The 24,735-nt window shown below is 42.7% G+C and overlaps 1 protein-coding gene across 4 annotated transcripts in view; it reads right to left on the bottom strand.

The window, feature by feature from the left end:
- The window catches only part of TMPO (thymopoietin), a 30,701-nt gene extending 6,248 nt beyond the window's left edge, over nt 1-24,453 (bottom strand). For 3 of the 4 annotated variants that reach the window (XM_038756020.1, XM_038756021.1, XM_038756022.1), the window contains exons 1-4: nt 24,066-24,453; nt 12,905-13,031; nt 11,147-11,305; nt 5,319-5,416 (exon numbers count right to left, since the gene is read on the bottom strand). In XM_038756020.1, coding sequence (XP_038611948.1) covers nt 5,319-5,416; nt 11,147-11,305; nt 12,905-13,031; nt 24,066-24,341 — 660 coding nt within the window. In that variant the 5' untranslated portion in view covers nt 24,342-24,453. Of the gene's footprint in view, nt 1-5,318; nt 5,417-6,984; nt 9,909-11,146; nt 11,306-12,904; nt 13,032-24,065 lie in introns of those variants that run through there. The other variant, XM_038756019.1, reaches the window with a different exon arrangement.
- Between the last annotated feature and the right edge of the window lie 282 nt (nt 24,454-24,735).

The following is a 24,735-nucleotide window of genomic DNA, read 5'->3' as shown; positions in this document are numbered from 1 at the left end:
AAGAAAGTTTCTTTATGTCCCTTTATGTGTGCACGCCCTAGGAAGCTTAAATTTCAGAATCCTATATCCTCGAATGCTGCATTTCATTCCCTCAAACTTCCCTTTGCTGGGAGAGCAACAAATTTATTATATGTCAAAACTCCACCCCAAACATGTAATCTTACCACAGATAATTTTTTAGTAACAGCCACTGTCAATACCCAATGTCAAAATGGCGTGAAATATGCTCATTTTGAAAGATCTAATTTAATGGATAAAATCATAAGTAGAGTTAATGATAATAATTGTGAAAACAATGAAAGCTTAACGGAAGCACAGGATGGCCTAGTGGAAACATGACGAGGCTCTGAGTCGGGAGACCTGGGTCCTAATTCTACCTTTGCCACTTAAGGTGCTATGTGACATGGGCAAGTCACTTAACTTTTTTGTGCCTTAGTTTCTCCATCTGTAAAAATAGGGACAGGATACCTGTTCTCGCTCCCCTTAGACTCTAATCTGCTTATATTATCCAACCTAGCGTTTACTACAGTGCTTATAATTCTTATTCTTCTTACTAATGAGGTGGAGTTCTCCCTTGGTTTGGTGAGTCTGCATCAGTGAATGTGGAGATCTTTGAGACAGAATCCCTTGCACACTTCCACATTTTATGTAGTGGTTTGTATAAAAGTCAAACGGCAGAAAAAATTCCAGTGTATCCAAATCAACCACACATGCATTTAATTAGAAGCTAAACCTGACACTTCCACTTGTCTACATGTAAGTGGAAGAGGTGATCCAAGAGGCCAGTGGGATTCATCAGCTACTCTATTATGAAATCACTACAAAATAGTCCTCCACTCTTTGCAATAACATTTTGCATTGTCCTTCCATAAAACAATTAAACACCTTGGAAGCTCATCCATGAGCATCCCAAGCTATCTCTAGAAATGGTACCACTCTACCCATCTTCTAAGCCCAGTAATCAATCAGTGGTCCTTACAGAACGGTTACTTTGGGCAGAGGAATACGACAGAGCTGGTACACATATTCCCTTGCCATAAGGAACTTACAGACTAAAGGGCACCCTAGTAAATTAATATACCGTCCAGACTTTCCTGACTAACCTCATCTCCCCACCCAATTCTCCCTCCCTTTTGCATCACTAATATATGTATGGCCATATTTCCTAAGCACTTTGATATTCACCCCAGCCTACTTATATACATATCCTTATACCCTGTTGCCCATCCCCACCTTTAATGTATGTGGCCTCCCATAGGTTTTACAACCTGGGGACATGAAACATGTCTACCAACTGTGTTGTAGTTTCCCAAGTGCTTAGTACAGTGCTCTGCACACAATACGCTGTCAATACAAAACACTGACTGTCTGCGTGTTTTTTTTTTGTTGTCTGTCTCCCCCTTCTAGACTGTGAGCCCATTGTTGGATAGGGACCGTCTCTATATGTTGCCGACTTGTACTTCCCAAGAGCTTAGTACAGTGCTCTGCACACAGTAAGTGCTCAATAAATATGATTGAATGAATGAATGAATGAATGAGGGAAGAATGGTGGTGGCAGCTGATCAATTGTAACCTTCTGTGGAGTTGCTCTCCACCTATCTGTCTTCGAGACTGGAACTTAAGAAATCCACGGTTTGTAGTCACTCAATCAGTGTTATTTACTGAGCACTTACGAGGTGCAGAGCACTATACAAAACATTTGGAAGAGTTCAATACAAAAGAGTTGGTAGACACATCCCCTGACCACCAGGAGCTTAGTCCCCAGGGGAGCCTACTTGAAAGGTCTATTTCTGTCAGGGTGCAAGAAACTGTTCCTTAGAGTTCCAGAAGAGAAGATGGCAACTGATTTCTCAAGGGACTTCTAATATTGGGTCTCAGGATCCCTGCTTCTGGCATGTCCTTTTCATACAGACTGTGGGGACTTGAGTCCCTGCAGGACGCTCCCTGGTCCATTCCCTCTCACCTTGGCACAATGAATTAGTCACGACTGCTGCCTTCTCACCATGGCATCCACGGCCCCCATCACCCTCCTCTACCTGATCGCCAAGCTGTCTGCTGCACCAGCTGTCCACATCACTGAAGAACCTCCGTTCCAGTCTGAACTGCACCATCCCAGTGGGACACAGAAATGCAGCTGCAGCACACTGCCTCCACAAACCCTTGGGAAGACAGTGGAGGCTCCTGCTACACTAATCACTCACAGTAATCACTGTGAACTCTGAACAGTGAGGAGCCTGAAATTCTACTACTCTAGCAACAGTACCTTAAAGATCTTTGTTTTTTGTCTTTAGGTTGTTTTAGTGTTTTGTTTCATCTCATATCTGACACCACTCTCCTCTCCCACTCCTACTTTTTAGATTATGAGCCCTCTTAGGGCCAGGAACTGTGTCTGATTCCCAACTTTATATTCTTTCCCAGCACTTAGTTCAGTGCTCTCTGCACACAATAAGTGCTTAATAAATACTATTACTAGTTGATCTGTTGAAAGCCTGAGGTTTAAAAGCAAGAGGGTAGTCTAACACGTCTAACAGGGAGAGGAAACTGGTGTCAGACAGCTGACCGGGAACGGCACTGATCACTTTGCCCAGGCACCGGAGTGGAAGAGAAGGGCAGCCCTCATTGTCGGGTGCCAAGCCGAGGATGACAGTCCCCATGGGTACTGGAGAAGAGACAAATTCATTCCCTAGGTGTGGTAGGTCAGGAGCAACCAAATTAAATGGCAGCAGCAATGCAGGAGAGGATGAGAGAGACAGCAACATAGCAGGCAAGCAAAGTTTTAATTCATCTACTTAATATTTTGCTTTTCCTGCTGGTACTGGCCCCTAAATGGCATGCCTGGCTATGGGCATAGTCAGGCGAACAGACGAGCAAAGTCTTGATTCATGTTGAAGAGGTCTCACCTACACAACACTGTTTAAGTCTAACGTGTAAGCGTGGTGCATTGCCACTCTCATACCCCGTCTTTCCCTTTCCCAAATAAAAAACCACCAGGAATAAGTTTTCCTTTTCTACTTCCCTGATCCTCTCTGTTCATGTTCCCATACCTCTCTTTAACTTTACAATTATAATTTCATAATTGCACCTCCACAAATAAGCTATGTTAATATGTGTGTAAATTGCATAATTGAGCAGATGGCAGACAGGGCACGGGGTTTCACTTTTTTTACTCTTCCCCTCAAAAAGATTGCTGACACTTTTCCTGAAGTACAAATCCAGGAAGGGGTCTCAATGGAAAAGATATCTTTAGGAGGTCCCATGCTTCTCCTATCTTAGGTATCCAGCCTTTTGCATAAGCTCAGCTTAATGAAATAAAAAGTTTGGTTTTGATAATTTTGAAGACAAGAGATTCCACAGTATATGACCAACGTGTTATCAATATTTTTCAAATTTAGTATCTTCTATAAAATCATTTTAATTTCAATTTTTAAATTATTAGAGACTGTCGAGTTCAGTGATTCTAACCTACTCAGCTGAGTTTAAGATTTATAGAGCAAGAAAAATGTACTGATTTATAAATGTGTAACATGAGAAAATCAAGTTCAATCTCATGTAAAGGTCAGGTAGAAATTAGTGCTACATTCTAGGAGTTCTATGAATTGGTTAAAAAATAGCAGAAGGAGAAAGGGTAGAGAGAAGTCAACTAGGAGCATACCAAAAGGGCAGTTGCACAAACTGATAGCACTTTATGTTTGAGAACGCTTTTAAAATATTTTAAATGATCTGCTCTATCAGACTGAATTTACCTGATCTGAAAAAGAGCATTATTTCAGCTGTAAGCATAGAGTTCCAGTACTTCTGCAGATGAATTACATACACACCAGACTTCCCCTGGGGCTAATTCCCAGAACAAACAAAACCACTAATCTTTCCTCCACACCTCTCCTAATATTGTGGGTAATATGATCATATCTCTGAAGAAAGAATCCTTGAAGTCCTTCTGGGCTCATAGCTCTCCTTCCACATATCCAAAATAGTCTACCTTCACATTTCCCAAATCTGCCTCTTTCTCTATATTCTTTAGCATAGTCATTATTAATAATAACAACAATAACAATAATCATGGTACTTGCTAAGCGCTTACATGTGCCAAGTACTGTTCTACACTCTGGGGTAAGTGCAAGTTAATTACGTTGGACACAGTCCTTGTCCCACATGGGGCTCACATTCTTAATCCTCATTTCCCTGATAGGGTAACAGGCTCAGAGAAGTTAAGTGCCTTGCCTGAGGCCACACAGGAGACATGTGGCAGGGGAGGGATTAGAACCCAGGTCCTTTTGACTCCCAAGCCAGTGTTCTAACCACTAAACCACTGTACAGGCCCAATCGCCTCATCTCGACCAGGCTCCCAGCCACTATCAGGGTCCCTAACAGACATATTAGCACCACTAATAAAGATACCTTCTCTTCCAAACAATTCCACCAAGTCCCTCCCCCAGGACCACACACTATGGTCAGATTCAAGATCCTCATTTTTGCTTGCCTGCGTCTCCACAGGTCAACCGAAAAGGGCCCTGAAGAGCTGCAGGCCTGTGGCCAGGGCCATGAAGGTGGGAAGGCAGGACCATACAGGCACGGATATTCCTGTGATTTGTAGCTCCAAGTCACATGTACATGAGATTTTCATGTACATACGGCGCTTCCATCCCCTGCCTCTCCTTCCACTTGGCCCTGTAGCCCATACCCCAAAAGCAGTAAGGGTCTGAGCCCCCTCTCCCTTCTTTGAGGGAGACCAAAACTAGCCTTGTTCTTTTCTAGCACAGGGATAACCTCAGTCTAGGGCTGCAATCCTTGTATCACGCCCTAATTCGCCCCTCATATTCTAATCCTATTTGTGACATAGGGACTCAATGCCCACCCCCCAACCATCCCCAACTTCCTAGCTATCTCTCAGACTGTGCCCTACTGTTTGAAACTTCTGCTACCCTTTCTACAGCCTCTGAAATGCTTCTGCTATGAAGTCATCCCCTGGCAGACCCACCCCGGTTCCCTGACTAGACATGCATCTCTCATATATAAGGCATAGATCGCGTCTCATTTATCGTACAGTTGGCCCTCAATTACTTCCGATCAGAACATTTTCACAAAAAGTAAAGGCAAGTGCACAGAGCAGCAGGATAATCCAGATTGAAGTCTAGAAAATATTAGTAGCACTGGTTATGAGAAAAACTCTAGCACAAGCAGCCTGAAAACGCTCACGGGTCTGTAAGGACTATCTGCCACAAAGTAATTGAGCCAGGTTAAATCAAAGAGGTGTTTGTTCAAGCATTTTAAGATCTTACACAGCTGCCTGTGACTAGACTTTAAAACAAGAGAGATACCTGGTTGTGCTCAGCTCTTCTTTGCTTGAGCATTACTGGAGGCTTTGTCTTGCCCTTCAGAGGTTCTCTCTTCTCAAGCTTGAGCTCAATTTTAGAGTCTGGAAATAACATTAAAGATGTCATTACTCTTTAGCATTGGAAACGAACTGATGATCTGCTTCATTCTGGTGCTGTTTGGGTGCTTTTTTTTTGTTTGGTTTGTTTTTTAAATGTCCACTGTTGTTAAAGTTCAAGTACATCTCTTGTCCTGAAATTAAACTAAAGGAACTTGTGGAGGGGGAAGAAAAAAAGAGATAAACTTAATTCCTGTATTTTATTAATTTTTACCATTCCCTATTTTCCACTTAGTGGATCTAAGCATAGATGTGACTTAGGGCAAGATCACAGCTTATTTGAATATTAGGAAAAAGAGACAATATCCTGACCTGATCAACAGAAAAGGGAAGGAACATGTTTATAGTATTTTGTAGTAACTGAATGGCAGCTAATAACAGCTAGGTGGAATGCACCACACAGTCCTCTAGATCAATAAGTGATAATTGATAGTGAGGCTGAGCTCTATAATTGAAATACTGATAATATTTGTGCCTCAACTTTCCTTTGATGTTTCAGCATAACTGGGGATGAAAATGAAGACACCAAGAAATGACACAAAACCAAAACCTTAACCATTTACTGTATGTTTCTTCATTTACTTTAATGTCCATCTCCTCCACTAGACTGTGGGCAGGGAACTTGTCTACCAACTCTGATGCATTTGTACTCTCACAAGTACTTAATACTGTGCTCTGCACACAGTTAAGTGCTCGATAAATACCTTTGACTGATTTTAATGAAAGCTAGAGAGATATCAGGTGATACATATTAACTTATGGGTCCTGAACAGATTTGCTGACAGTTCCAATTGTTTCAAATTGATATTCTATTCTCCTGGCTCTAGATCATTGTCACTGTGCTCACTGGCCTGTTGCATCTTTTGGGCAGCTGATTAATATTGCTGAAAATTGGTAGCTTCCATTTCTTAATTTCCATTCTGAATATCCACTTAATGCTAGAGTAGTGCTGGTAGGTCGGTGCACAGACACTCATCCACAGGCCAAGTACGGATGGTTGCCTAAAATGCAGACAAGCATGTGCTTTCTATTCTCAAAGTCATCCTGGACGCTAATTTTCAGGAAACACATTGTGAATTTAAGTAAGTTTGGCACGATTTATGAGTAAAGGCCCGTCAACATGCGGACAACTCCAGCCTTCTCTTATTGTACTCAATTTGGCACGCACTTGCACATGAGACTTGAGTAGTTAAGTGCCTTTCTCAGAGAAAATACATTTTTTTGAACTCAGAATCTTGGAACTGGGAACAACAACAAAGCGATCCACATACCCAAAAACCTCAAACCTAGATCAATAATAAATTTTGAATTAACCAGTTAAATGGCTAGAAATTAATTCACTTTCCACTAATTGGTGTCATTGGAGAAATTCTAAATGATAAAGCATCATTTATAGGTAGCTCAAGCTTCCCATTTTAATAAGCTCCACCAGATGTTAAATAAATGTCAGAGTGGGAAAGGGGTCCACTTAGGTGAAAATCCTCTTACTCGTTTAGTCTCAGAGTTAAAAAAAAAAACCCAACATATTCATCATCTTTATGGAGACCACACACTTTTTTTCTTTTCAAATTTAGAAACTTTATTGAATTTGCAGAAACATTCTACAATTTTACAGTTTGTATAGCATTTGATAGTACATACATACGAGAGGATTCAGAGGATAGAAATAAAAATTTCAAATATACAAAGATAGTTCCTAAGTACTAAATGTGGGGGAAAAAAAATCCCCCCAAAAAATAAAGAAAATGAGCTTTGGGTTGTACATACCCAAGTCAATTGCTATGCATTATTAAATGTTCTCCCATAGCTTGAGATATATGAAAATGCACCAACTCAAACTCCAAGCTTCATGAATGAAGAATGAAAAAAAGAATAAGAATCGGATTGTAAGGACTTTATCCTTTCCCCAATCACTGCACTCTGCCTAACCCAAAAGTAAACTGCACAGCCCAAAGCTACCTATTTTCCCATAAACCACACAATTTACAATTTCATATAGAAACTAATACCTCTCTAATGTGCGGTGCCATTAAATTTTCCTCAGCTTTCCTCTAGTTTCTTCAACCTCCCAATCAGAAAACCAACAGAAAAATCCCTCTCCTGTATAAAGGTTTCTGAATATCTTTTTGGAATTCCACTTACCTTCCCGCCTAAAACTGAGATGCATTCAAAAGTTAATTTTAAACTTTGAGCTTAAAATGTTATGCTTTGGGGGAGATATTTTGTCCAAAAATGACAAAATGTCCCTTCCACCCAAAACAACCCTATTGTTTTCAGTCCTTCAAGGGGAAATTCTAAAGACAGGTATTTCATTACTGTAAACATTCAAAATAGTATGAAGCCTATTTTCAATCCTGTGAATTTTGCTTAACTGAAGTCACAATTATCATTAAAAAATGTCAGTTAAGCTTGAAGTATTATTCGGAGACAATCTAGGGGAAAATAAAGTTAATGAAATTTTGTGTTGAATGTTTATACAAGTGTAATTTGGTCTCCATGTATTCGTAAAAATTAGGACCTATTTGATTTTTAAATTTCTCTGACATTTATAACGCTTGTTTCTCAAAGATCAAACTTGCTATTGGTACTTCGCTTTGCAGAAGTAGAAAGTTATATAAGGGAAGTGAAAATTGGTAAAGCTGAAGTGTTTAGGTGAAAATTACATATGCTTCCTATCCCCAAATGTACTACAGGCCTGTCTTCTACCTAGGCTGCAAGACCAGGTGCCTGGGTTGATATACTTATAAAACAGCAAAACAGCAACCTGACAATGAGATGCAAAAAAAATTTAAAAGGTTGTAGCAAGGGCCTGAAAAGCTCTTGATCCTCTATTTAAAAAAAAAAAAAAGTTGTTTTAAATTTATCTGTACTCTAAGGAAATATCTAGCCAAGTTCTGGGATACTAATATAGTAGGTGGGACAGTATTCAATCTCATGAAATCTCATGACTATCATTACTTTCGATTCCCTCTCCTTTTAATCACTTTGCCAATCTCCCCACCAAATAACGTCCCACCTCTGAAGGGCAGAACTGCCAGCTTCTTCTTAGAAGCTGAATTAATATCGCAACCCTTCAGCCAGAGATGCCGACGTCCAATAGTAGAGGAGCCCATGGCACAAGCAGCCATCTGTATTTCATCAAATGCAGCATCACAGAGGAATGAACCCGCATCGTAGGTTTTGCTTAATATGCCAAGCGCCTCGGGTACCTGGCTAGGATCAGAGCTGAGGAGTTGTGCAACATGTCTAATGTCTGCTTGCATAGCTCGGGCAACGAAAGCAGAATGGGTTGCAATCTGCAGTGTCGAGGCTGCGGCCTCATATGCCCTACAGAAGGCAAGTTCAACATCCTTATCACAAGAATCAGTTACGGTTGTCCTAGTATCTGCTGGACGGGCTGCCTCAGATGTTAGCTCCAGGACTTCACTGTCCACTTTGGGAACTGAAAATAATTGCGCTGCTTCTTTTGAAGAAACGGGGTACTTGTGGGACATAGATGGAAATGGCCTATCAATCTGATTCCACTCCTGATGAATGACTTTCAAAATAGACTCATGTAAGGGAAAGGACAGCACTGAGCTCCCAAACGTCTCATTCTGAAGTGCCTTAGCTGATTCAATGCCTAAAGCATTGAGTGATTGAGATATAATATTTTTAGCAAAGGCAGAAGGTACGTCTCGCTCACAGACCAGAGAATCTTGAAAGGCACAAACATCAGCTAAGCCCCCCTCTTCAGTTGGTCTCTCACTTAGCTTAGGAGATTTTTGAGGAGAGCAAATAAGTTCAGGGTTTTTAGGGTAAGCCGTAGGGTCGACTGTTATCTTATGCCTAGAAGTCCCAGGCAAACTATCTGCTCCTCCCTGTTTCAAGAGGTAATCAACATACTCTTTAATGGCCTGAGCAAGGGGTGGAGAAATGATCTGTGAGCTCTCCGGTTCGTTTGGGCCAGTCCACTCTTTGGCAACGATCGGGTGATCAGAACTGCTTGACCTTACATTCGGTGCTGACTGAAGCCCACCCATCTCTCGACCAAAAACGTGTTCCTTCTGCTTTGTGAAGCTTGGAGGGGTGGGTTTAGTCCCCAGCGTAGGAGAGCACGAGGTCTTAGCTGCAGCAGAAACCAGCAAGGAAGCCAGATCGTGTTGGGTAGACAACAGATTCTTTCCCATGAACCTGTCATGGCTAAATTTAGAAAAACTGAAAAAATCTCTCCCGTGCCCCAATTCTTCTACATGGCCTGTACCAGGTAAGCTTGCAGAACTGAGAGGCTCCCTGGGTGGGTCTCTTTTAGAAGTATGCACGCTCTCCCCTGCCTGAGAGCTAGTCTGCAATTCTGTCCAGCCCAAAGGAGGCCGGGAAGAGACCGCAGGAAAGGAAACTGACTGAAAAAATCCACCAGAGGGAGGAGCTGAAAGTTCAGAAATAGGGACAGAATCCCTAGTGGACTTCACTTTCTTGGGTTCTTTCTTCTTCTTCCCTGTGGGAGAAGCAAAAGAGGCAGGAAAGATAAGCATAGTAGTTAGCTAAGCTGATACTCTCTTTGCCTCCTTGCTAAAAAGATGTTCTTGAACGAAAAGGTGCTGTTTTGTAAAAAAAAAAAAAAAAATATGACTGTCAGTGACTTAGACGACAGTCACATAACAATCTGGCATGGTGACAGAATATTTATGCCCTGCAGTTGTTTTTTTTTGTGTGTGTGTGAGGGTATTTGTTAAGCACTTACTATGTGTCGGGCACTCTACTAAGATAGAAGCTAGGTAGGATAGCTCTCCTACCACTGCTATTATGATTAAAGGGACAGCCTGTTTATGCATCCTGATTTTTATCCATTTTTCACTGGCCAGTAAATTTTTATTTGTTGAACCCTATGTGATATTTTTGGATCCCCCACCAACCTCTTTTTGTTGAACTGCAAATGAAAAGGGCAGAGAGCACATGAGAAAGGTAATTGAGTTGACAGATGAACTAAATCAACTTCTACTGAGCCCTGCTGCTATACCAAAGTGCACCATGTTCTCGACAGTTCAATATTAGATTTAATTTTCTTTTAATATTTGAATTCAATAATTAAGCCCAGATTAAAACAGAGCGAAGAATACCATGAAAAATAGGAAAATGGATGTCAGGGAGGGCAACTACCACACGATTCTTCCAAGTGCCCCATGGCGACGTTGTTAGAGGCAGACTACTAGGCTGATAGGCTAGACCCACTCCAGCACTATTTACATTTTTAAGTTTAATTCGTTCATGCCTTCAAAACCCACAAATAAATGCTATATATATTGTGTAGTTTCGGCACTTTAGAATTTCAAGGATATTTCAAAATCACTATTATTTTATCCACTTGGTTTCCCCAAAGTCTATAAAAACAGACAAATGGATGGCAGCTAATGGATTGTTGGTTCCTGCACCCTCACACCATCTGGGCATACTACCTAAGGCCTGAACAAAATTAGGGAACAAAAGCAGGAGTTTGTGTAATGCATGCATGTGGGAGTGCTTGGAAAAAAAAATTCACGAAATAAAAGCAAAGTCCAAATTTGGCCTCCCAAAAAATAAAAAATTAAAAAAAATACCGATGACAGCCCTGCAATAGTAATCTGTAAGGAAAGAATCCTGGAGCCCTGATTCAGCTATAAACGAATTATCTGCTAAGCTAGTCTACCCAAGTCTAACAAAGCTACTTGCATTCTTGCCATTGTGTTTTTACTTTACCTTCTTCATTGTCACTGTACTGATCAGAGTCATCGTTTCCATTCTGTCTAGTATTTTCTGCTGCTGAAGGAACTGTTGGAAGAGGTGTAGAAGACCTTGATACGGGACCCTGTTCTCTCAGTTTCAGCAGCTTTTTCTCATACAACTTCCTGGTGGTTCCTAGATTACGGAAAAAAAAAGGTGTAATAGTTAATACTCCTAATGCAGTTCCTTACTTCATTCCAACAGAGTTCTCACATTTGTCACCTGCTTTCCAAATGGTAATTGTTTGAAAATTTACTGTTTATCCAACAGTATGATTTTTTGGGTTGCACCAGGATAAATCAGAGTCCATACAGAAACAGAGTCTAGATCCATCTTTTGCTCTGGTCCTTTGCAAAATGTCCTAATGCTCTTTGTTTTAGTTACTGATAACTCTAACCAAGTCAGAATTTGCCTTCATTTTCTTTTATGAAGGGTGACCCAGGTTCAGTGCTTAGAACAGTGCTTTGCACATAGTAAGAGCTTAATAAATGCCATTATTATTATTGCCTCTTTTTTTTGGAGACAGAGTTTTATGAGGTGGGGGAATGGCAATCTGTCCACTATTTTACATTACACTATGTGGGTGTGTTTTTTCCCCACCTCATGAGGAGAAGAAACAAAAATCCAAGGTTAAATCTAACTCCTATGAGGTGCATTACTTTTAATATTTACACAAAGCTCAACATTTACTGCAGGTTTTGGCCTAGTGGTAAGAGCATAGGACTGGGAGTCAGAGGACGTAGGTTCTAGTCCCAGCTCCGCCACATGTCTACTGTGTGGCCTTGGGTAAGTCACTTTACTTCTCTGAGGCTCAGTTAACTCATCTGTAAAATGGGGATTAAGACTGTGAGCCCCAAATGAAATAAGGACTCTGTCTAACCCAAATATCTTATATCTACCTACCCTAGCATTAAGAACAGCGCTTGGCACGCATAAAGCGCTTAACAAATAACATGATTATTATTATTACAGAAACATAAGGAACTGTAGTAGTGATTCAAATAAACTAAAACCGTCTCTTGATAAAATGCCACTTTCACTTCAGTCCAACTTCTACCTAGAATTGCTGAAAAGACAGGAATAAGTTACGGCTCTTAAAATAATTTATAAAATATGCTTTGAATTACATATACAAATGTGCAAATATGAAATTGAAGAACTGATTTTTAAACTACAGGATACCTATTAACTCAATGTCTTATTCAGTATTTAAACTGGAAATGAAAAGAGTGAAGCAATCAATAGTCTCAATCACGTATCACACAACATTTTGTGCTAGATGTAAAAAAGACTATACCACACGGTTTCTTTCAAATTTGACTGCATTTAAAACATCTGGCTTCCAAGGCAGAGATGAAAAATAATTATAAAGCGTTTTATTAAAAGCCATGAAATAGCTAATTTGGCTGTGAACTGTTTTCAGCACCAACTTCCTGTGTTTTAAATAGCCAAATTCTATGCACAATGAGGTCAGTCTTGAAAGATGTTCCCACAAAATGTGCATCACCACAGCCTCAAGAGCCAATAGAAAACAATGTTTGGCTGTATACTTATGATTTTTTGGGCCTTTGGCTTATAATGGTCTAGTTCTAGACAGTACAGGTCAGTTTTAGTTAAGAGTGATCAATAAAGACAAAGATTTGTGTAGTTTAAGAGCAATCCAATAATTCACAGATTGGGCAATTTGGCTGTCATGCCCCACATGAAAGAGTTTTGGTTGTTTTATTAACCTACCCACAATAGGACCAGGGTTCACTCCGTATTTCACAAGTTGCTCCAGAAGGTCTTCATTAGTGAGGTCAGTTACATCTAGATCATCTTTCTCCTCTGGTCTGGGCTTATCAGTTTTCTTTGTGGCTTTCTGAAAACACGAGATGATTAATTTAAAATATTTGAAATTTATTTTCCTTTGAATGACAAAAATATCCATTTATCACTACCAGAAGCATTCTATTCATTTACGATAGGATTAAAAAGCCTATGTTTATAGTGTCTTCACATTTTTAGCTAAGATTTAGGGTGGATGGAAACCCTTCTTTACTAACTTTATGAAAACAATGGCAGATTAAACTCACTACTTTTTAAGGAGATATTCTGATCAAAATACAGCTTACTTGAAAGTCTTTTCTAAAGCTAAGTAAGCCATTTAAAAGTAGCCCAGAAATAAACTTAAGCAATCACATCAAATGTTTAATTTTCTGTTATATTTTCAAGATGCTTGGCATATGCAAATAGGGAAGCCCCCTTACCTACACGTGCAACTCTTGTTAGACTATTAAACCAAAATACGCTACACCTGAATTAGAGCAGCACCTGAGAATTTAGTGCAATATTTTTATGTGTCAGTTAACCACCAAAGTGTAATGCTGAAAAAATGTTAAGGAATCACAAAGTTTTTCAAGACATATTTTTACTCCCACGTCTTGAATAATTCACCAGCATTTCACACTAAGATTCAAGATGCTCTAATCTACAAAACAAACACACATTAGTCATTACAAAAGAAATCTTTATGGTCTTTTTGTGGTAAAGTGTGGAAGTTGAGTACATTACTTTAACTGAAAAGTTAATTCAGAGCTACTAAGGCCAGCCTTGATCTTGAAAGAAGCCACACTAAAGAGGATTTTAAAATATTTGGTCTGACTCCTCCTGCCTAAAGGTTCCATTCAGTGGGTCGAACAGTTTGGTGGAGAGGCACTATTTCAGTCACAACCCACCAGCCTTATTTGGATATTGTGCAGCTGTCCTTCCCATTACTGATAAACAACAGGGTCACTTTCAATATAGCGAAACAATTTAAAGCTGAACATTAAAAAAAGTTGCTTTCACTCATTGCTAATTCCTACCTTCCACAAGGATAGGTAAGGTCCACTACCATTACGCTACATGGAGAAAATTCATCTAAAATCTGAGGTAAGCTCCCTCTAGACTGTAAATTTGTTGTGGGCAGGGAACGTTTCTACAACTCTGTTGTATTGTACTCTCCCAAGCGCTCAGTACAGTTCTCTGCACACAGTAAGTGCTCAACAAATACCAATTAATGAATGAGAGAATTAGGACTCCCGGTACCTCTTTCAGCAAGGTAATATGTTTACCCTAGAGAAGCAGCATGACCTAATAGGGAAGCAGCTTGAGCCTTGGAGACAGAGCAGGGTTCTAATCTGGCCACTGTCACTTGCCTTGGATCTTGGACAAATCACTTCTCTGTGCCTCAGATTTTCTCTTCTGTAAAATGGGGATTAAATACCCATTCTCCTCTCAGATTGTGAACCCTATGAGGGACAAGGACGGCAGATAAATGGCATACCTTGTATCAGTCCTAGCACTATATAAACTGAGTAAACCTGTATCAACATTGCACTCTGTACAGTGCTCGGCACATAGTAAGCACAATTATTGTTATTATTAGTGAAATTAAGTTCAGGGCTCATTAACTCACACAGACTATGGGGGCACGAAGCCACCCTTTATGGTAGCTAAAAAAGTGACTGACTTTCAAACGGTGAAGAACTAAGGACTGGGTTTGAAAGACAATTACACCCCCCACCGCTCAAATGAGTTCAATCAATCAATCAATCAATCATATTTATTGAGCGCTTACTATGTGCAGAGCACTGTACTAAGCGCTTGGGAAGTACAAATTGGCATCACATAGAGACAGTCCCTACCCAACAGTGGGCTCACAGTCTAAAAGGGGGAGACAGAGAACAGAACCAAACATACCAACAAAATAAAATAAGTAGGATAGAAATGTACAAGTAAAATAAATAAATAAAGAGTAATAAATATGTACAACCATATATACATATATACAGGTGCTGTGGGGAAGGGAAGGAGGTAAGATGGGGGGATGGAGAGGGGGACGAGGGGGAGAGGAAAGAAGGGGCTCAGTCTGGGAAGGCCTCCTGGAGGAGGTGAGCTCTCAGCAGGGCCTTGAAGGGAGGAAGAGAGCTAGCTTGGCGCATGGGCAGAGGGATTGGGGGCATTCCAGGCCCGGGGGAGGACGTGGGCCGGGGGTCGATGGCGGGACAGGCGACAGCGAGGTACGGTGAGGAGATTAGTGGTGGAGGAGCGGAGGGTGCGGGCTGGGCAGTAGAAGGAGAGAAGGGAGGTGAGGTAGGAGGGGGCGAGGTGATGGACAGCCTTGAAGCCCAGGGTGAGGAGTTTCTGCTTGATGCGCAGATTGATCGGTAGCCATTGGAGGTTTTTGAGGAGAATTTTAATACAAACTTTGTATTAAATACAAATATTAAATACAAATACAAACTTTTTAATACAAACTATTTTTCTCATATTTGCTCAGAAAGAACTTAATTCACCAAAACAGTGCTAAGCAAGTGTTCCAGATCTAATACAGATTGGGTCTGACTCTCTTTTTATCAGAAGTATTAGCTTTGAAATAGCAATGTAACATTTTGAAGTCATCAGAAAATCATAATTTAATTCATTCATTCATTCATTTTTATTGAGTGCCTACTGTGTGCAGAGTACTGTACTAAGCGCTTCAGAAGTATATGTTGGCAACATATAGAGATGGTCCCTACCCAACAGCGGGCTCACAGTCTAGTCTAGAAGGGGGAGACAGACAACAAAACAAAACATAGTAACAAAATAAATAGAATAAGTATGTAAGTAAAATAAAGTAAAATAAAATAAAATAATAAGTAAAATACAGTAATAAATACATACAAACATATATACATATATTAGAAGCATTAGTTATTTGGCATAGCATTTTCCTTAATTCTTTTAAAATACGGTTTTTGGCTTGTGTTTCTAAAGACCAAGTCTTTTTGGCACCCCAAAAAGCGGTAACACACTAGAATCAACTGAAATCAGGAATGCGAATTTCCATATCCAAGCCCCCCAAAGTAACTTTTGCTCATTTATTCATCAGTTTATCTTGCAAGAAAGGCATACATTAGATCTTCAAGAGCTTAAATGTTAAGAGTGGCAGTGTAATCCCCTCTAAATCCTTTATTCAGTGACTACCTTGATCACTTCAACCCACGGAAATTTTGATATCATAAATATATACACTAAAGACAACGAAAGTTTGCCAAAATTCACTGGTGACTTTAAAGCCAAGTTTTCAACATACAATTTCTGTAAAAGCATACCAAATTTGGTTGAGAAAAAAAACTAGCTTAAAAAATTCAATTTCTCTTTTCATTCCAAACAATACCTTTATGCTAATTCATTTATTCATTCATTTAATCGTGATTATTGAGTCCCTTACTGTGTGCAGAGCACTAAGTGCTTGGGAGAGTACAATATAACAATAAACAGACGCATTCCCTCCCCAAAACGAGCTTACAGTCTAGAGCTAATAGACTTGGATTAAGATAGATTGTACATGTGTAAAAGTAGGGAAATACTAAGTACGACCTAAATCTTCACTGATTTTCTTACAGGACGTTACCTTCAATTCACAATCTGCTTTGCTGAGATTTCTGTTTCATCAAAGTTATGCAAGCAACTCTGTGAAAATGCTATTCTGTGGCTTTCTAGGTGTCAAGTTCACCCTTTTCATATGTACACTGGGCTTCTAATGCAAACACATGTAAAATGATAAAGTAGACTCTAGAATACTTCCTGTTGATTTCAGAATCTCTATGGTTTAACTCAGTAAATTTTGGGACTATTCTCTAGCTCTTTGGTAAAAATATTACCATTAGAGATTGTTCAGTAAAATCCCAACTCTACCAGATTTGGCTTTTCAATGCGTGAATTTGCGGGAGATAACCATTACACTATGGAAGGGAGAAGTTCTAATTGCTTAAAAATAAAAATCTCTTGGGAATAAGCAACCAGTGTGAGGGAGCGGCAGAACTCAAAAAACGGAAATAGGAAATTTCAACCGCTTACATATGAAACCGTGATTAGTAACATGAAACTAAAACAAGGTCACATTTTGTAACCAGAACCCCTCCACCTTGCACAAAGTACTTAAATCCTTGGAATCGCTCTATCAGTCCCCCTATTTGCAATCTACTTTAAAGTCTGTCTCCTGTAGTATACTGAAATTGTATATACCAACTCTGTTACACTGTAACTGTCCCAAGGACCCTAGTTTGATGCTCTGCCCCAGTAAGCACTCAATAAATACTAATGACTGGAAAGAAAAAAAAATCCTAAAGAAATTGACTTTCAATGAAAAGTTGAATGAAACAGGTAATCAGATAAATATCTGGTGTATTTTAGCTACTGGCATTTTCACCAGAGACTTTGACTATATTTTTAGCCGTGTAAGAAATCAGTTTGCTGTGGAATTTTATAAATGCCAATATTTAAGTCCTTTAAAGATAAAGCATGTACTATATACAGTGTAAGTTTGCGGCCTCCTTATTGGCCAAGAAATTTGAAGGCAACTTTTAAAAAAACAAGGCAACCAGTTGAAAAAGAGGAACCGCTACAAAACAGTATGATTTCACGACATAAGTCAAGTTTCTCCTATTTCGAAGCTTATAAACATACAATTATGCACAAGTCAAAGTGCTCCTGCTTTTAAATATATGATTATTAATTGCTTTTACTTACAAGAAAAAAATCATCTTAAGGCTACAAAACGCTGGAAAGATCTTAAAACAAATTAGTTCCCAAACTACAGGATTCCAAATCTCCCTCTCCTTGCTCTGGATTCTGCTAGCAGTCCACCATCCAAAGACTTAAATCAACGTTATCAAAGGCATTGAGTGGGTGCAGAACACTATATTTGACACCTGGAAAGGAACAACACGGTCCCGTCCCGGAGGAGCTTATAATGAACCACAACCTATTAGTAGCTTTCAATTCTACTAGTGACTGAACTAGGCTATACATTACAGCTTTAAAATATAGGTAATCTTCCAAATACCAATAGTCATTTTGATGCAGTCTAAGAAAATCCTTCCAGTGGGATATTACCCAACAGGCAAATTCCTTCCTGAAATACGAATTCCTTTCACAATAAAACCATCTTCTACTAAACATTCTCATTTTCTGGTGCCGCCCAAAAATACTTTATACAGGCGGCCAGTCCAGATTGGAAGGCTGGTACCGAACGCCTGGAAATCTAAATCAAAAGAAGCTGGTCCGGTTAGAAGGCACGGTTTCATTCCCTCCCCCAAAACTGAAATTCATTCATTCATTCAGTCGTATTTATTGAGCGCTTACTGTGTGCAGACCACTGGACTAAGCGCTTGGGGAGTACAAATCGGCAACATATAGAGATGGTCCCTACACAACAACAGGCCCACAGTCTACAAATTCAATGGCACGGCTTATGAAAAAGAAACGCCAGATACCAACCTGATGTACAAAAACAGGATTTTTAAGAATTGTTATATATATTTAAAAAAAGACCCTGCTCTTCCTCCACCTCCTCATGAAGGCTGAAAACGCTGCCTTGGGGCAACGCAAGTTTCTCCTGTAAACAGCTAGAATGTGAACTCATTGCAGGAAGGGAATGGGCTGTCCTACTGTCCTCTCATTCACTCAATCGTATTTATTGAGCGCTTACTGTGTGCAGAGCACTGGACTAAGCGCTTGGGAAGTACAAGTCGGCAACATATAGAGACGACCGCGGGCTCACAGTCAAGAAGGGGGAGACAGACAATCAATCAATCGTATTTATTGAGCGCTTACTGTGTGCAGAGCACTGTACTAAGCGCTTGGGAAGTACAAGTCGGCAACATAATGGAGACGACAACGGGCTCACAGTCAAGAAGGGGGAGACAGACAATCAATCAATCAATCGTATTTATTGAGCGCTTACTGTGTGCAGAGCACTGGACTAAGCGCTTGGGAAGTACAAGTCGGCAACATATAGAGACGACAGGGGGCTCACAGTCAAGAAGGGGGAGACAATCAATCAATCGTATTTATTGAGCGCTTACTGTGTGCAGAGCACTGTACTAAGCGCTTGGGAAGTACAAGTTGGCAACATATAGACAGTCCCTACTCAACAGTGGACAACAAAACAGGTAGACAAGTGTCTTAAAAGCGCTTACTCTACAGGGTAAGCGCTCAAATACGATGAAGAATAGCGATAATAACAAGGAGGAAGTGGAAAAAGTGTTGTGTTATAAACCGGGGGCATGAAAAAAGGCGGGAACCGGTGCGTGTCTGATTTTGAATGCAGGGCTCGCGCCGGGAGCCCCCTAGCGGCCACTCAGTTCAAGCGGGAAAAGATGTGCGAAACGTTAGGGGCTGGGGGGGGGGGGCGGGGGAGCCGCCCCTGGGCCCCCCGGCCAATCAATCAATCAATCAATCGTATTTATTGAGCGCTTACTGAGTGCAGGGCACTGTACTAAGCGCCTGGGAAGTACAAGTTGGCAACATAGAGAGCCAGTCCCTACCCAACAGTGGGCTCACAGACTAAAAGGGGAGTCTACAAACCCACCCACCGAGCCACCCTCAACCTGACCCAAAAAATAAAAATAAAAAGACCCCCGCCCCCGCACGACCACAGACGTAAATACTACAGAAGCAGCGTGGCTCAGTGATAACGGCACGGGGTTGGGAGTCAGAGGTCACGGGTTCGAATCCCAGACTCACATTCTAGACTGTGAGCCCACTGTTGGGTGGGGACCGTCTCCATGTGTTGCCAGCTTGTACTTCCCAAGCGCTTAGTACAGTGCTCTGCACACAGTAAGCAGCGTGGCTCAGTGGAAAACGCCCGGGCTTTGGGGTCAGGGGTCGTGGGTTCGAATCCCAGCTCCACCACAAGTCTGCTGCGTGACCTTGGGCAAGTCACTTCACTTCTCTGAGCCTCGGTTACCTCCTCTGTAAAAATGGGGATTAAGACTGTGAGCCCTATGTGGGACAACTTGATCCCATTGTATCCCCCCCAGCGCTTAGAACAGTGCTTTGCACGTAGTAAGCGCTTAACAAATGCCATTATTATTAATACGATTGATTGATTGATTGATTTGGGCAAGTCACAACTTCTCTGTGCCTCAGTTACCTCCTCTGCCAAATGGGGATGGAGACTGTGAGCCCCCCGTGAGACAACCTGATCACCTTGTAACCTCCCCAGCGTTTACAACAGCACTTTGCACATAGTAAGCGCTTAATAAATGCCAACGTTAATATTTGAGGCCAGGCTGGGCCGGGGAGGGGTCGGCCCGCACTTGGCCGCCTAGGAGAGAAGACTCCAGAGCCGATCGAGGCCGGCTCCACCACCAACATAAACGTTGCGTTCGGGTTCGGGGGGAGGGAGGGGGTCCACCCGCTCAAGGAGCACTGTGGCTCAGTGGCAAGACCACGGGCTTGGGAGTCGGAGGACGTGGGTTCTAATCCCGCCTCCACCACGTGTCATTCTTTCATTCAATCGTATTTACTGAGCACTTACTGTGCGCAGGGCACTGGACTACGCGCTTGGAAACTACAATCCGCAACAGAGACAGTCCCTGCCCATGACGAGCTCACAATCCAGACAACGGGCTCACAGATGGGTGACCTTGGGCAAGTCACTTCACTTCCCAGCGCTTAAAACAATGTTTTGCACATAGTAAGCATCTAACGAATGCCATCATTATTATTATTTCTCTGTGCCTCAGTGACCTCACCTGCAAAATGGGAATGAAATCTGTGGGACAACCTGATGACCCTGTATTTACTCCTGCATTTAGAACATTGCTTGGCACATAGCAAGTGCTTAAGAAATACTAACATTTCTCTGTGCCTCAGTAACCTCATCTGTAAGATGAGGATGAAGACTGTAAGCCCCACGTGGGGCAACCTGATGACTCTGTATTTACTCCAGTGCTTAGAACAGTGCTTGGCAGAGTAAACACTTAGTAAATAGCATCATTATTCTTATTATTATTATGAAAGGAGATGAGGAGGCCACGAGGGATGCAGCAGCTTAGTCTCGATATGTCCACAACCTGGTCCTTTGTAACCCGGCGGGGGGGGGGGGGGAAGAGAAGCAGTGTGGCTCAGTGGCAAAAGCCCGGGCTTGGAAGTCAGAGGACGTGGGTTCTAATCCCAACTCCACCACATGTCTGCTGTGTGACCTTGGGCAAGTCACTTAACTTCTCTAAGCCTCAGTTCCCTCAGCTGTAAAATGGGGATGAAGCCTGTGAGCCCCACGTGGGACGACTTAATTACCTTGTATTCCCCCCTCCCCCCCCCCGCGCTTAGAATAATAATAATGATGGCATTTATTAAGCGCTTACTATGTGCCAAGCACTGTTCTAAGTGTTGGGGAGGTTACAAGGTTATCAGGTCGCCCCACAGGGGGTTCACAGTCTTCATCCCCATTTCCCAGATGAGGTAACTGAGGCCCAGACTTGCCCAAAGTCACACAGCTGACCATTTTGTTGTCAGTCTCCCCCTTCTAGACTGGGAGTCCGTTGTTGGGCAGGGACCGTGTCCATCTGTTGCCGACTTGTACTTCCCAAGCACTTGATTGAGCGTGTGTGCGGACCACTCACTCATTCATTCAACCGTATTGACTGAGCACTGTGTGCAGAGCATTCATTCATTCAATCGTACTGTGTGCAGACCACTGGACTAAGCGCTTGGGAAGTCCAAGTCAGCAACAGAGACAGTCCCTATTCATTCATTCAATCGCATTTATTGGACGATTACCATGTGTGGACAGCACTGGACTAAGCAATTGGGAAGTCCAAGTCGGCAACAGATAAAGACGGTCCCGACCCCACAACGGGCTCCCAGTCGGAGCTTACACTGTTGTCGGCGATGGGGGGAGATTCATTCATTCATTCGTATTGATTGAGCGCTTACTGTGTGCAGACCATTCATTCATTCAATCGTATTGATTGAGCGCTGTGTACAGACCATTCACTCATTCATTCAACCGTATTGACTGAGCGCTTACTGTGTGCACGGCATTCATTCACTCATTCAATCGTACTGATGGAGCGCTGTGTGCAGAGTACTGCACTAAGCGGTTGGGAAGTCCAAGTCGGCAAGAGACAGTCCCTATTCATCCATTCATTGAATCGCATTTATTGGGCGATTACTATGTGTGGAGAGCACTGGACTAAGCAACAGATAAAGACGGTCCCGACCCCACAACGGGCTCCCAGTCTGCGCTTACACTGTGCCAAGCGCTGTTGTCAGCCCTGGGGGGAGATTCATTCACTCATTCGCATTGATTGAGCGCTCACTGTGTGCAGACCATTCATTCATTCATATTGACTGAGCGCTTACTGTGCAGATCATTCATTCATTCATATTGACTGAGCGCTGTGTGCAGATCATTCACTCATTCATTCAGCCGTATTAACTGAGCGCTTGCTGTGTGCAGACCATTCATTCATTCACATTGACAGCGCTGTGTGCAGACCATTCACACATTCATTCAGCCGTATTAACTGAGCGCTTACTGTGTGCAGATCATTCATTCATTCATATTGAGCGCTGTGTGCAAACCATTCACTCATTCATTCAGCCGTATTGATTGAGCGCTTACTGTGTGCAGATCATTCATTCATATTGATTGACCGCTGTATGCAGACCATTCACTCATTCATTCAACCGTATTAACTGAGCGCTTACTGTGTGCAGATCATTCATTCATATGGACTGAGCGCTGTGTGCAGACCATTCACTCATTCATTCAACCGTATTGATTGAGCGCTTACTGTGTGTGCAGATCATTCATTCATTCATATTGATTGAGCGCTGTGTGTGCAGACCATTCACTCATTCATTCAACCGTACTGACTGAGCGCTTACTGTGTGTAGATCATTCATATTGATTGAGCGCTGTGTGCAGACCATTCACTCATTCATTCAGCCGTACTGACTGAGCGCTTACTGTGTGCAGATCATTCATTCATTCATATTGACTGAGCGCTGTGTGTGGACCATTTACTCATTCATTCAGCCGTATTGATTGAGCGCTGTGTATGCAGATCATTCATTCATTCTTTTAGACTGTGAGCCCACTATCGGGTAGGGACTGTCTCTATGTGATGCCAATTTGTACTTCCCAAGCGCTTAGTACAGTGCTCTGCACATAGTAAGCGCTCAATAAATACGATTGATTGATTGATTCATTCATTCATATTGATTGAGCGCTGTGTGTGCAGACCATTCACTCATTCATTCAACCGTACTGACTGAGCGCTTGCTGTGTGTAGATCATTCATATTGATTGAGCGCTGTGTGCAGACCATTCACTCATTCATTCAGCCGTATTGACTGAGCGCTTACTGTGTGCAGATCATTCATTCATATTGGGATAGCACTGTGTGTGCAGACCATTCACTCATTCATTCAGCCGTATTGATTGAGCGCTGTGTATGCAGATCATTCATTCATTCATATTGATTGAGCGCTGTGTGTGCAGACCATTCACTCATTCATTCAGCCGTATTGACTGAGGGCTTACTGTGTGTGCAGATCATTCATTCATTCATATTGACTGAGCGCTGTGTGCAGACCATTCACTCATTCATTCAGCCGTATTGACTGAGCGCTTACTGTGTGTGCAGACCATTCATTCATTCATATTGACTGAGCGCTGTGTGTGGACCATTTACTCATTCATTCAACCGTATTGATTGAGCGCTGTGTATGCAGATCATTCATTCATTCATTCATATTGACTGAGCGCTGTGTGTGCAGACCATTCACTCATTCATTCAGCCGTATTGACTGAGCGCTTACTGTGTGTGCAGACCATTCATTCATTCATAGACTGAGCGCTGTGTGTGCAGACCATTCACTCATTCATTCAGCCGTACTGACTGAGAGCTTACTGTGTGCAGACCATTCATTCATTCATTCGTGCTGTGTGCAGAGCACTGGACTAAGCGCTTGGGAAGTCCAAAGAGAGAGACGGTCCCGACCCCACAACGGGCTTCCAGTCTAGAAGGGGGGGGGGGGGCGGGGGCCAAAACAAAACATGGAGACGGGCGATTCAAGAGGGTCTTACCCTGCCGGCGGTGGCTCGGCTCCTGCCGGCGGCGGCGAGGACGGGGGTGGGCTCCCGCTCCTCGTCGCTGGAGAAGTCCGGGGGTCGGCTGCTGTTGTTGTTGTTGTTAATGGCGGCGGGGGGCGGCCGGTTGCGCGCCGTGAGGTGCTGCAGGTAGAGCTGCACGTACACGTCCTTGCGCTGCTCCCCCGCGGGCAGGGCCACGCTGTTGGCGATCAGCTCGCTCTTCAACTTGTCTTTCGTCAGCACCGACGGGTCCTCCAAGAAGTCCGGCATCTTGGCGGCTGCTCCTCCCCGTCCCCTCGCCGCCGCCGCCGTCGCCTCAGGACACCCAACAAAAGGGCCGCGAAACAGCCGCCGCCGGCCCGGCCAGCCCCCCTCACGCCACCACACATCCACACGCCGAGCGAGGGCGAAGAGAAGCCGCCTTTCGCCCACGCCCCAACAAGGCGGCCGGCGATTGGCCGGGAGCGGGAGGAACGGCGGCGGTGATTGGCGGGCCGGGCGGGGGCCCGCGTCGCGCGCGGGCTCCCCGAGCGGCCGGGGCCTGGCGCGAGGCTGTGGTAACGCAGTTTGAAAGCGGCTCGGGCGGGAGCGGCCTCCGTCGGGCCTCGCCTCAGGGGGAGCCTCCTTTTCCCCGCCTTTTCGGGGCTCGGGACAAGAAAATCAA

This window comes from Tachyglossus aculeatus, chromosome 14, assembly GCF_015852505.1.
Source record: "Tachyglossus aculeatus isolate mTacAcu1 chromosome 14, mTacAcu1.pri, whole genome shotgun sequence".
Taxonomy (NCBI): Eukaryota; Metazoa; Chordata; class Mammalia; order Monotremata; family Tachyglossidae; genus Tachyglossus; species Tachyglossus aculeatus.
This window is presented reverse-complemented; position numbering and strand designations above follow the sequence as displayed.